The following is a 14,119-nucleotide window of genomic DNA, read 5'->3' as shown; positions in this document are numbered from 1 at the left end:
GTATGAATATGAAAATTAATAAGATGTAACTAACATTCACTGCTTTTTAATCATACTAAAGCTGTAAAGAAATATTACTTGTCAAACTCTTGTGATACTAAAAGTCTGTGTGTATCTTTGGAATAGTATAGTGATTTGAAAAAAGAAGGGACAATCCAGCAACAAGAAGAAATGACTACATTAACTCCAGTTGATGAAGATGATGTGTTACAAATCACAAAGCTGGGCACTCAAGCAAATGAGGTTTGAATTGTGTCAGATGTTTTTATATTCTGTTTACCTTTAACTCTTTCAGTCAGCCCCTGACTTTTGTACTTGTTATAGTTTTCATTCTTTTACTTTTAAATTAGTAAATGTATGCTCATGAAATTTCACAGATTATCTGTAAACTGTAATGGACTTCCATACACAAAATATCAAATTTTTGTTTTTTTATTAAGTCTTAAGATTTGGTAAGCAGAGTTTTCTTGTGTCTTTATTTTCACATTTTGCCTATTTGGCATGCGGAATAATTTATATTTTAAGATTAAAAATACTTTTATGCATGAGAAATCCTTATGATGTCCATATAGTTTTGTCAGATGTTTCTTTAAAATAAAACTTTATTATTTACACTAAAAAATCTCTTTATGGGTTCCATTAACTTGACTGATCTTGTAACCATCAAATAAAGTTAGAAAATCAATATAAATGATGGTGTTTTCGTTCTAAAATGTCCACAGGTTATAAAACAAAAGCATGAATGTCTAGAGTAAATAGCTTAAATCTCATAACATTTATACAGATTTATTATTTTCATTATATTGGCCTTTTAGTTATGTCTGGCTAACAGTGTGTAAGTTACAATGACTTTGCATGTGTGTACTCAAGTTGCCATATCCAATAATATAAAACAAACCTTTACTTTTTACAAAATGACCTATCTTGTATGTATTTTAGTGCATTATTACTTAGTAAAATACAGTCACAGATCAGTTATTATAAATTGTACATGTATATATAATATCACTATTATAACCGTTTACAAACATATTTGTAAAAGGAAATAAAGCGCACAATTATCACTTATGTTTACAACCTTGGTACCCATTGCTGCTTGTTTTAGTTTGCTAACCCTCAAAAAACATTGCATGTGTAGGATGTGAAAGGAAATAATTTTATAGGTTTATATAACAACAACAAAAATTACTTCATTGATACCATTATTATTTTTCAAGTTCGACAAGTAAACTATATTTGTATCTTATAAAAAATATGAAATTACAAATGGACTAAAGATTTGCATTAGCAACTCAAAAAGGTCAACATTATATTCAAAAATGGCAGAGAAAATCACTAAGGGGATATTCTGAGCTTATGATTGGTTATTCCCATATCATATATAGAAGTAAGTGTATATGAGGAACTGTTTCCAAAAATGAAAAGAAGTGAGTGTGTGATTCACTAAATACAGTGATAGCTCAGCAAAGAGAAAAGATAAAAGGTTTTTATTTTACATTCCAGCTTGTCAGTATCAGTAATTTGAGTTTCTAGTTTGTGTAAAACTATAGGCTTTGTATTTTGACATCACGAACATCTAATTTGAAACAATGCTGCATTCATATATGTGTAAATATGGCTCGTTTGGGTTGAGAAAATATTTTATGTAGAGGAGCGAACAACGTTTCGACTTTCTTCAGTCATCGTCAGGTTCACAAAGAAAGAAAGAGGTAACTGACTGGAAGCTGACCACATCTTTGAAAGGGGTTGTGTAACTGAGTGTCGGAATGTAGAGGGCAGTGTTAGATGTTTGAATATATAATTTTATATTACTTATTTTATTATTTTTAATATAGGTATAAAGGTGTTCCTTTTTATTGGTTTATTTTGGGTTTAAGTTGTTGTATAAGTAAGGCTTCTTTAATTTTGCATTTGTTTATGTTTGTTTCTTTATTTAGTATTTGAGTGTTTTCTATGGTTATGTTGTGTTTATTTTACTTGCAGTGTTCGAAAACGTGTGAAGGTGACTTTTTATGTTCTTTGAATCTGGTTTCCATTTTTCTACTTGTTTCTCCAACATAGAAGTTGTGGCAGTTATCACATTATATTTTGTAAATAATGTTGGTGTGTTTGTCAGTGTAGTTTTTACATAGTATAGACCTCAGTTTTGTGCCTGGTTTTTGAATAAATTTGGTATTAACTGGAATGTCATATTTTGTTACTAGTTTTTGCCAAATGTTGGTTATTTGTCTGCTGATGTCGGGAATATATGGTATGCAGCAGTATATGGTTTTGTGATTTTTTGATTTGTGAGATATATTTACTTTTGTTGGTTGATTTTGCTTTTTGTCTAGGTGTGTGCATATAATGTTTTCTACGGTTTGTGGAGGAACCTTAATGATGTTGATGAAGAATTGTTTTATTTTCTCCAATTTATCGTTAATTTTATCTGGTGAGCATAGTTTTATGGCTGTGTTTATTTGGTTTCTAGTATGTTGAGTTTTTGTTTTGTTTCATGTGCTGAGTCTCAAGGAATGTATAGTCCACTATGGGTGATTTTTTGGTGGATTTCTGTTTTAAATTGTGTGTCGGTTCTTGTAATTATGAGGTTAAGAAATGATATTTGATTGCTATCTTCCTGTTCATGTGTGAAATTAATGTTGGGATGTATAGAGTTAATGTGATTGAAAAAATTAAGTGTGCGTTCTGTAGATCTGAATCCTGCAACCGTGTCATCTACATATCTGTACCAGTATAGTGGTGGATGTAATGCTGTGTTTATTGCTTGTGTTTCAACTTGTGTCATAAAAATATTGGCTAGAACTGGTGATCTAGGTTGCCCATGCTTAGGCCATTTGTTTGTATATAGTTGTGGTTGTTAAACATGAAGTTTGTCTTTGTCGTGGTGAATTCTATGAAGGGTTGCTAATTAGTTGCTGGGAATGTCTATAGATGGGTTAGGGTCTCGGATATAGAGTTCTAAGGCTATCTTGCAGGCTTCAGTGGTTGGAACTTCTGTAAAGAGGGATATAACATCGAAAATGGCCATCAAGGCTTTATGATTAAGTTGATTAAGATTAGACTTGAAATTAAAAGTCTTTGATGAATGAGCTGGCTGATGTTACATATTTGGAGAATGTACATACTATGTATTTACCAAGATTGAAATTAAACGATTCATATGTGGACATCATTGGTCGTAATGGACAGTCTGGTTTATGAGGTTTTGGGAAAACTAGTAACAAAATATGACATTCCAGTTAATACCAAATTTATTCAAAAACCAGGCACAAAACTGAGGTCTATACTATGTAAAAACTACACTGACAAACACCACACCAACATTATTTATTAATTACAATGTGATAACTGCCACGACTTCTATATTGGAGAAACAAGTAGAAAAATGGAAACCAGATTCAAAGAACATAAAAAGTCACCTTCACACGTTTTCGAACACTGCAAGTAAAATAAACACAACATAACCATAAAAAACACTCAAATACTAAATAAAGAAATAAACATAAACAAATGCAAAATTAAAGAAGCCTTACTTATACAACAACTTAAACCCAAAATAAACCAATACAAAGGAACACCTTTATATCTATATTAAAGTATAATAAATAATAATAAAAAATAAATAATATAAAATTGTATATTCAACATCTAAGCCTGCCCTCTACATTCTGACACTCATTACACAACCCCTTTCAAACTTGTGGTCAGTTTCCTCTTTCTTTCTTTGTGAACCTGACGATGACCGAAGAAGGTTGAAATGTTGTTCACTCCTCTACGTAAAATATTTTCTCAACCCAAACGAGCCGTTTTTACATATATATTTCTCTACAAGTGGGTTTTCTGGACATCACCCAATGCTGCATTCAGCATACCATGTGGCACACAAAAATCAATGTTTAGGTGTATTTCTTTAATATTAATTTTTAAATTCATAAATTGAATAATGTATAATATGAAAATTTGGATTATGACCTACAATGTGATACCAATCTTAGATACATATTCATAAAATAGTAGTTCAATTAAATTTTGAATGAAGTCGACAAATGCTATGACCAGTCTTGAAAGGGTTAAAGTAATATAATTATTGGTAGAACATTAGTAGAAGATGTACTACAAGTTGCTAGGTTTATAAGTTAAGCAAATGAGGTGTGAAGTTTATCAGATGTTTTTATTTTGTATTTGCCTTTAAGGTAATATAATTAGTAAAGGATGTACTACGTAACATAATGTTTAGAGAGAACAAGATACCTGTTGGTCCATCTTGGCTGTCCCATCCTCTTATCCAAGCAAAAAGCTATTAAATAAATGAATTCAAAAATAATAATAATTTAAAGCCAGCCCTTATCCTTCATATATCTATCAAGCTTTCTTTTAAACTCACTCAAATTTACTGCTTCCACAACATCCAAAGACAACCTATTCCATGGACCTCTACAACCGTATTTGAAAATTAAAATTGTCAGTTGAAGATGACTTCTATCTTGCCTAAATATATATTTCTGTCCCCCTTGTTCTCTAGTTCTCACTGTTAAATGTGAAAAATGTTAATTCATCAGCATTATAAATTCTTTTTACAATCTTAAACACTTTAATCAGATCCTCTCTAACTCTTCTTTGTGAAAGAGAAAACAATTTTCTAATGATCTCAATCTCCTCTCATATGACAAACCCCCCTTCCTCTTAGGTGCCATTTTAGTTATCCTCCTCTAAACCCTTTCCAACAATTCAGTGTTTTTCCTAAGGTGAGGAGCCCAGTGCTGAACACAACACTCCAAAGTTGGCCTAACCAGTGACCTATACAATGAAATTTTAATTTCTTTAGACTTTTATTCAATATTTCTGCAGATACAAGCTAAAACCCTATTTGCCCCTATCACTAGTAATAGCACACTGCTTTTATGGCTTAAGAGACTGATCAACCATTATATCAAGATCCTCTTTTTTTATGACTCTTAAGGGTCTTCCCATCCAAATTATACTATAATTTAAATTATGATAACCCACGTGCAAAACCCTTGGGGAAATATTATCTGGCCCAGGAACCTTATCATTCTTTAAACTTCCCAATTTTAACAAGCTCAGAATTGATGCAGTTGTCTTGTTCAACTTATTTTCATCTACCAGTTTTTCAATATGAGGGATACTGCTTAAATTTTCATTAGTAAAAACTGAAGAAAAGCAGAATTTAATAACCTAGCCATTTCATAATCCTCGGGTACAAGCCTTCTTTTATCATCCCTATCCTAATATTTTGTTTACCTCTAGTGTACTCAAAAATTCTTTGTTAATTTTTGTTTTCAGCCACATTTTTTTCATTTATCCTTTTTGATGTCCTTATTTCCTGTTTGACCAACTTTCTTGATCATCTATTATACATCAATTTAAATTTTAAAAAATTTGTGATGCTTTTCTTTAATTTTAACTCTCCTTCCGTAAGCCAACCTAGTTTTTTTTAACTTTCAGCTGTCTTCTTCTGCAAGGAATATATTTTGTTTTAAATATTGATAAAAGTTTCTTTAAAAATTTTCCACATCTACTCACTGTCTCCAAATATTTCAGCTGCCCAATTCACAACAAATAATTCTTGCTTCATTTCTTCAAAATTCGCTTTTTTGAATAGAAATATCATTATTAATTTGCATTTGCAGCGAAACATCAAACCTAATACAGTAGTGATCACTTGTACCTTGGTGTTCCCCAGTTTTCACCCTCTCAACCATTTCAATATTATAAGTTAACAATAAATCTAAAATAGCATTATTTCTAGTGGTTTGACTCAAGCATTTCCTAATCAATATGTCTAAAATTAAAATCACCCATAATTATGACTTCATTAATAGCTGAAATCTTAATCTCATTTTAAATTTTCTTGCAAATGCCATTAGTTTCATGTGGTGATCTGTAACAAATTCCTACTAAGAGCATTTTCTTCTGATATCACTAACAAAACCTAAATGGATTCAACCACCTTGCTATTATCCTTAATATTCTCAACTTCAACAGGATGTAACTCACACTTTACATACAGAGCCACTCCTCCACCTGTATTTACTGCTTTGTCTGTATAAAATAACTTATAACCATGCATTTCAGAAAAATTTCTGTCATCAAAATTTAGCCATGTTTCAGCTGTTCTTATTATATCTGAATATTCTGTTCCTACCAGTGTCCTAAAATTATTGTATTTCTTATGCTTCTAGCATCACAACAGTAACAATTAAGCTTATTCTTAGAACTACTTTTATACTGATTTCCTATGCTAAACTTTCTTTTACATCTTCATTTTTTCTTATTTAGTTTGTCTTTGCCCTCACCACTTTCTAGTCCTAGTTCAAAAGTTTGCTTACAGCTAAGTTAATAGCCTTTGCAAACTTTTCTTTCCTCTTCAAGTGTAAACTATCCATTTGAAAAAGTTCCCTCCTCCCATGAGGCCAACCAGCTAACCTGCTCATCCTTGCATATTAATTTCAGCCTTGCATTTAACTCTAGTGACCTACTCAAAATTTCATCTCTACCATAAATTCTTGGCAGAATCCCTGATACAATTAATTTATGCCCTATATTTTTAAATAATTGTATTAATACCTTGTATTTATTAATTAGCTCCTCTGACTTGCTCTTTCTTGTTGTTAGCTCCTATGTGCACAACAAAAACTGCTTTGTTGCCAGTCCCCTTCATTATATCACTTGCTCTGTCATTTTTGGAAATTGTAACCTCTTTAAATTCATAATCCATATCCTTCTCTATTCCTTTTGTCCCCCCCCCCAAGTTACTCTGTTTATTAGTCAAGCAAATAAGGTGAAAACTTTGCCAGATGTTTTTATTTGTCATTTCTGTTATATAATTATTGGTAGAACATTAGTAGAAGATGTGTTACAAATTACTAGTTGTAAATCTAATAAATGAAGTGAGAAGTTTGTCAAATGTTTTTATTTGTACTTTTCTTTCCTGTAATATAATTATGACAGAACATTAGTAGTGGATGTGCTACAAGTAATGAGAGTTATAGATCAAGCAAATGAGGTTACAGGGTTTGTCAGATGTTTTGTATTTTCTTTCTTGTAATATAATTATGATAAAACATTGGTAAATATTCAACAAGTACTGAGAATGGAAGGTAAGCAGATGAAGTTACAGATTTGTTGGATATTTTTTGTTTTTTCTTTTCTTGTAATATAATTATGACAGCAGATTATTAAAAGATATGCTACAAGTAAGTAGACTTACATCAAGCAAATGAGGTAAGAAGTTTAAAAGATGTTTTTATTTTGTATTTTTCTTCACTATAACATAGTTACAATAGAGCAATATTAGATGCTTAAAATGCAATGGGTGAAAACTGTAATAAGGGTTCAGATATCTTGACACAAAAATCTTAATTAGTAATTCTTCATAATATTAGTTTAGGAAGTGCAATTCATGAAAGTTATAATGGTAAATTTTTAGAAACAAAATAATAAGAGGTTAAGGAGTACAAAAAATTATGTACAATGAATTATAAATATATGGATATTGTTTACATTGTATGTTGGTGTAACACTGGTAAATACCACTAGTGTTAGTGCTGTAGACGTAAGGTCATTCGGTTATGTAGCAGTTCAAGTATTTAATAATGCAAGCTAATATTTATACAAATATTTTTGACATAGAAATAACTTAGTTGATTTTTGTGTTACTGCTTGTTTAGCTTCAACTGCTATTGGATTAAGGTAATTTGAACAAGATTAAAGCATTTGTAATTTTTCTTTTCTAAAATGTTTCGATGTGGAATATTAGAAACTAGTAGTAATAACATGTATAATTCATCTCTTTGTCTTTTCAGGTTAAGAAACAGGTAAGAAAGGAGAAGCCTTTGTTACGCAGGAAATCTGAACTTCCTCAAGATACACTAACACTAAAAGCACTTAACAACCACAAAAGACCCAATGAATATCTACAACCTGCAGCATCAGAAAGTAGCTGAACTAACTAGGTACAGACGACCTGCCTATACATTCCTGAGAACCACTTTCTGTACTGATCTCTCTACTTCCTTCCCTAGAACAGTGCTTAGAACAGCAATATTAACTTGAGATGTTCAGAAAAATGGTGACATTTTGTAGAGTTTTCTTGTGGAACAATTATTTGTGTATATTAATTTTCAAGGAAAAAAAACTGGAAGCATTGTTATAAATTAAGTAAAATTTATTATTCTCATAAAATCTTGTGTTAATGTTACTCATATTAAAAAAATCATCTAAAACTTCAGTCTGTCAGTATATTACAAACTTGTGTTTTCAGAGCAAATTACGGAACATTTTGTGTGTGAAAAAAACTTTTATTAAGTTTTAATCAGGTTAAGATAAATTTCAGTGTTTTACCTTTTTAACATGCAGATTTCTGTAAGGTATATGTAGTAAATGTGAAACTGACATGTGGATCACAAATAAAATAGAAAACTCCACACAAGGTAAAGTGAAAGAACGTAATTTATAGCGTAACAAACTTATCTTTGTTTTGTTTGTTTTTATAATGCTCTATATTATCCAAGTTGTTGGATTTTGCATGTTACTTAATACAATAATCCAGGAAGTATGTCTAGTGCCATTGAGCCATAAGACTTATAAATTGTTTAAGTACAAAAACATTATTGATAGATGCTTGCAGCTTAAGTTTTGTGCAACAGATAACCTGAGAATGTAAAAATAGTATTTAAACATCATAATTCTTAGATTCTGTATTAGATGCTAGTTTTTGTACTATTTTGGGTAAGGAAAAAGGAGAGCTAGAGTAAATAACAATGTAAATAGAGTACACATATTGACAAAGGTAAGGTGAAACAAAAGTAAAAGCTGTTTTGAATGTTGAAAGATATTAGTTTTAACTGTACTTATATGGAGTATTAAGATGTGAGTTTCACAACTGTGTTAATGCTAATACTGTGCTAATGAGGTAATAAAAATATTTAAAAGTTGTCTTTGAATCTCGTATGAAGTTGTTTTAGTAATTGAAATAATGAAATATTCAACTAATTTTGGATGTAAAGCCATTTATTAAGAACATATTCAGACTAAACTTAATATCTTTATGTTTATAAACATTTTTTTAACTGTAGAGCACAACTTTAAGTGTTATATCCTGGTATGTTCTCAAACGTATGTCATTCACCTCTAACAGTCATTCATTTCAGTCAGTTTATGATGCATTATTGTCTGCTTGTTAAGACTGCAGTCATAACAACATGTGATGTCCTTCATTTGTACAAGTTGTTCGTGATATATATAGTCAGATTTTTAAGCATGTAATATCTCATTTTTTCTAGGATCTGATGAAAGGCTGTAACTAGTCTTTAAGGTTAGGGTTCAGATATTTATTTCCAAATTAACACCATTTTTTTCATGTTTATCACTGAAACATTCTTCCATTATAATTAACAAAGATATGATTAAACATGGAATGTTTATTTCCATTTGTTCAAGGTTGTGTTGCTGAAGCATTTTTTTACTTTTTAAAGCATACTTTACAAATTTGTTAGAGCAAACACTGATAAGGAAAGATCAAATTCATGTTTAAAATATGAAGCTTGCTAATATAATTTTTCTCCTATCAGAATATCTACACAAAAATCATTAAAACTTCCAGTCATAAATATGTTGCTATGCTAAGAAGTATTCCATAAGATCCTAGTGATAAATAAGCCTCATTTTACTACTAGATTTGTCTAGTAGTAAAATGATTTATTCTCTAACTTTAAAATGCATTACAGTACTAAGGTATATTTGGTAAGTTTCTAGTGATGACAAAGCTCAGTATTGTAAAGATTAATCATGTAGTAAAATGGTTTAATATCCAACTTCAAAATTTATTGCTGTAGTAAGGTATATGCAATAAGTTTATGATAATATAAGCATGTCTAGTTATGTGAAGACAAGTTTGATAGTAAAGTGGTTTAATCTCCAACTTAAAAATGAATTACTATACTAAGGTATGTTCAATAAGTTTCTAGTAATAAGAAAGCTTAGTTTTGAAAAGATGAGTCCTATAGTAAAATGGTTTATTCTTCAATTTCAAATTGCATTGGTATACTAAGGTATGTTCAATAAGTTTCTGGTAACATAAGCATGTCTAGTTTTGAAAAGATGAGTTAGGTAATAAAGTGGATACTTACTACCTTCATAATATATTGTTTTACTAAGGTATATTCAGTGAGTTTCTGGGGATAAGCATACTTAGTTTTATAAAGAAAAATCTTCATAAAATGGTTAATTTTCAACTTCAAAATGCATTACTATGGTATGTGTTCAGTAAGTTTCTGTTGATAAGAAAGCCTAGTTTTTCTAAACTAGTCTTGGTAGCAAAATGGCTTAATATCCAACTTTGTGATGCACTGCTATTCTGTGAAGTTTCTGTAAATCAGTTATAACAAAATATTAATCTAAATGAAAAAGTTTACTTTGTATGTTTATAGCAGTTTTTTAATAGCATACAACTTAATACTTTGACACAACTTACTTTACAGGAAGTTTTATTAAGATTTTTTTTTTTTTAATTATAAAAGCTTAAAACAAGTTAGTAATTCCACATCAAATAATCATCCTCTGTAGAGTATAGTTTTTTGATAATAAGTGATCAATTTCTTGAATTAAGTGTCAGATATGTAGATCCAGTAGAACTTTGATTCAGAAGAGTAATTATTTCTTTCTACGGTAGTTAATAAGCCAACTACTTTGAGTAAGACTGTTGAAGTACTGGAATTTTTTTTACAGAAATGTAACAGTAAATGCATTATAACCTAATTGTACAGTGTGCTTAATAAATTGTGTAAAATCTTATGTTAAAAGTAAGCTGGAATTTTAGAATTAATTATTTCATGTACATCAGTATTCTCCATGGAGAAATATACTGTAGATAGACAATGACCTTAGTTATCATGGAGAAAGTCAATCACCAGTGTTAGCTGGAGTAATCTGCTTCCTTCATATACTTGGTAAAGTTTATAAATTATAAGAACAATTAGAATAAATTTGAATGTTTTTCTAATTAGAATACACAGTAAATAGCTAAGTCAAATCTGTTGCTATTCTTCAACTGGTTTGTAAGAAAACTTCCCTTGGAACTGCTTGGTATCTAGAAACATGGACAGTATTTGTCATATTTATTAGAGCAGGGGTGTGCAACAGGCGGCCCGCGGGCCACAACCCGGCCCGCCAAGCCATTTAGTGTGGCCCTAGTTGTTGTAATCTAACCATGTGGCCTGATCTGTAATCCAACGCAAATGGAATATTTTTAAAAGCATCGATCCTACGGGATTCCCAGGCTTCGACTCGACAAACTTCTAAAATTATCTTTGCTAGAGAGGAGCAGGCCGAATTCGATTGGTCGGCCTCCTTAGGGCATGAATAGGTGACGTGCACTAGCACTATTGTCTACGACTCAACGTCATGTCCTGAACCTCGCCTTCGCCCGCTGGCGACAATTTTCCCTAACCTCTGCTGTCCGTCATTCATTATTGGTGAAAATTTTATTACCTTTTACAGTTACTACAAGAGATTGAAGGTAAATTGATTATTATTTAGCATATTGTTGTGACTTTACTGAATTTATTAAAATTTTTGCTTTCAGATGCATCTGATTCTATGTACAGTGTGACCTCGTTATTCGCGGGGGTTACGTTCTTTACCCTCCCGCGGATAGCGAAAACCGCGAATATTGGACGCAGTTTTAAAACGTATATGTATGCGATTATATACTATATGAAATGCTTCCCAAACACTAATGATACTTATACTCATTGATGCAGTAATAATGTAGCAATATTGCATACTGTTATGTATTTCACTAAATTGTACCGTGCGTTACCGGGCTGTGCTTTGCCGTTTGCGTTGTTGGGGAAGCTGAGGCAGTCAACCAACAGCAGTCCAATCTTGTTTGATGAAGACGACAATTGATAAAAACGGCTTGATTGAGTAAATACAAGAGAAATCTCCTCGAAAAGCCCTTTCAGTCTCTGTGACCTACAAAAACGCAGTTCGCGCATAACCCGCGAATGGCGAACCGCGAATAGGCGATGTCACACTGTATTTTGCTATTCTCAATTAATTTAAGTACCGGAAGGCTATGATCGGGATGCCAATTTAGAAACATGTGTTTCTGTCCATAAGAGGTTCCATGTGTAAATAAATTCTATGTTTTTTTCTACTTTGCTATTTTCGTGAGAATAATTTTTGTTTTGATTTCAGGGCTAGTAAAATGTCAGCAGTTAAGAAACGAAAAATTGATGATGAGGGAAGGTTATTCAACAGTGAATGGTGCACAAAATATCTTGTTGTCCCACATAATCAAGGTGTTGTCTGCCTCGTCTGTCAAACTACAATTGCAGTCATGAAAGAGTACAATATTAAGCGACATTACGCAACTAAGCACTCCTCCCAGTTTGATGAAATTGTTGGTCAGGCACGAAAGGACAAAATTGAACATTTAAAAACATACATTGAAAAGCAACAAGGTGTTTTTACCACTTTCAAGAAAAATTCAGAACTGGTGACAAAACTGAGTTTTAAGCTTTGTGAATGTATGGCAGAAAAGGGAAAGCCTTTCAGTGATGGAGAATTTATTAAAATTGTTTAACAATATTCACAGAATATGCATGTCCAGAGAAAAAATATTTGGTGGAGCAAACTAGCCTTTCCGCTTTACTGTCTCATGGGACAAAAGATCTTTCAGAGGACATCAAAGAAACTTTGAAAGAGAGATTGAATTCGTGTGAAGCTTTCAGTCTGGCTTTGGATGAAAGCACTGATATCAATGACACATCCCAACTTGTCATTTTCATCAGAGCTGTTACTGCACGCTTTGATGTTTTCAAGAGTTTTAGATATGGCAAGCCTTTCCTCCACAACCACAGGACAGGATATTTGTGAACAAGTGCTTAAGGTTGTAGAAAAGTTTGAACTGAATCCTTATAAATTATGTGGTGTTACAACAGATGGTGCTCCTTCCATGACAGGTAGGACAAATGGATTCACCAAGAAATTTCTAACTGCAATTGGAGTTACAAGTTTACATCTTACAAGACGTAGTTGTAAGCCATTGCATTATTCACCAAGAGAGCTTGTGCACCAAAGTTCTGGATTTTGCAGAAGTCATGAAAAATGTCGTCCAATGCGTAAATTATATTGAACACCAGGATTAAATCATCGACAATTTAAAACTTTTTTAGATGAGCTGGACAGTGAGTATTCAGATGTTTTGTACTTCTCTGCTGTACGTTGGCTTAGTAGAGCTGCTACTTTGAAGAGATTCTGGAATCTGCGAGAGGAGATTAAGTTCTTCATGGAGAGCAAACGTCAGAATGTGGACTTCTTGAGCAATGAGAACTGGCTGAATGACTTAGCATTCCTCACAGACATTACACAGCATCTGTCTGATTTAAACTTAAAACTACAAGGGAAAAGTCAACTTGTGAATAAGTTGTTTGAGCATATTTGTGCTTTTGAGAAGAAATTGGAACTTTTCCAGGTTCAGTTGAGAAGAGCCATATTGACCCATTTTACATGTCTTGCAACCAGGAAACTGGAATTTCCTAATCTGGATTGCACCAAATATGGAACCAGTGTACAAAAGCTGCGTGATGAGTTTGCAAACAGATTTCCAGATTTCAGACAAACTGAAATTAGATTGAAATTGTTTGCTCAACCTTTGATTTGGCAGTGGAAGACAGTCCTGATGATTGCCAAATGGAACTCATTGAACTGCAGGCTGACATGGACACTAAAAGGAAATTCTCTGAAAACAGTTTGCTAGACTTTTACAAACTCTGTGTGCGTGAAAAGTTTCCCAATTTGTCCGTCATGCACAAAGAATTGCCTCCCTTTTGGTAGCACCTACTGCTGTGAGCAATTTTTCTCCAAAATGAAGCTCATCAAAACCAAATGTAGAAGTCAGCTGACTGATGAACATTTGACCAGTCAGTTAAGAGTGGCAACCACTTCTGTCAAAGCTGATATTGACAAGCTCTGCAAGGACTCTAAATTTCAAGTGTCGCACTAAAATGATCACTCATGCAAAAATATAAAATATTATTGCTTGCATTTTGAGAATTTTTTTTAATTTATTGTGCATGTACACGAATAAGCT

The 14,119-nt window shown here is 32.0% G+C and overlaps 1 protein-coding gene across 6 annotated transcripts in view; it reads left to right on the top strand.

Annotated features, from left to right (window-relative positions):
• LOC143248964 (serine/threonine-protein phosphatase 2A 56 kDa regulatory subunit gamma isoform-like) overlaps positions 1-8,960 on the top strand; it is a 74,184-nt gene extending 65,224 nt beyond the window's left edge. For all 6 annotated transcript variants that reach the window (XM_076498018.1, XM_076498019.1, XM_076498017.1 and 3 more), the window contains 2 exons: positions 127-243; positions 7,827-8,960. In XM_076498018.1, the coding sequence (XP_076354133.1) occupies positions 127-243; positions 7,827-7,967 (258 nt within the window). In that variant the 3' untranslated portion in view covers positions 7,968-8,960. The remainder of the gene's footprint in view (positions 1-126; positions 244-7,826) is intronic.
• Positions 8,961-14,119: the final 5,159 nt, after the last annotated feature.

Source organism: Tachypleus tridentatus, chromosome 4 (assembly GCF_004210375.1).
Source record: "Tachypleus tridentatus isolate NWPU-2018 chromosome 4, ASM421037v1, whole genome shotgun sequence".
NCBI classification, from domain to species: domain Eukaryota; kingdom Metazoa; phylum Arthropoda; class Merostomata; order Xiphosura; family Limulidae; genus Tachypleus; species Tachypleus tridentatus.
Note: the sequence above shows the minus strand (reverse complement) of the source record. Positions and strands in the feature narration are given on the sequence as shown.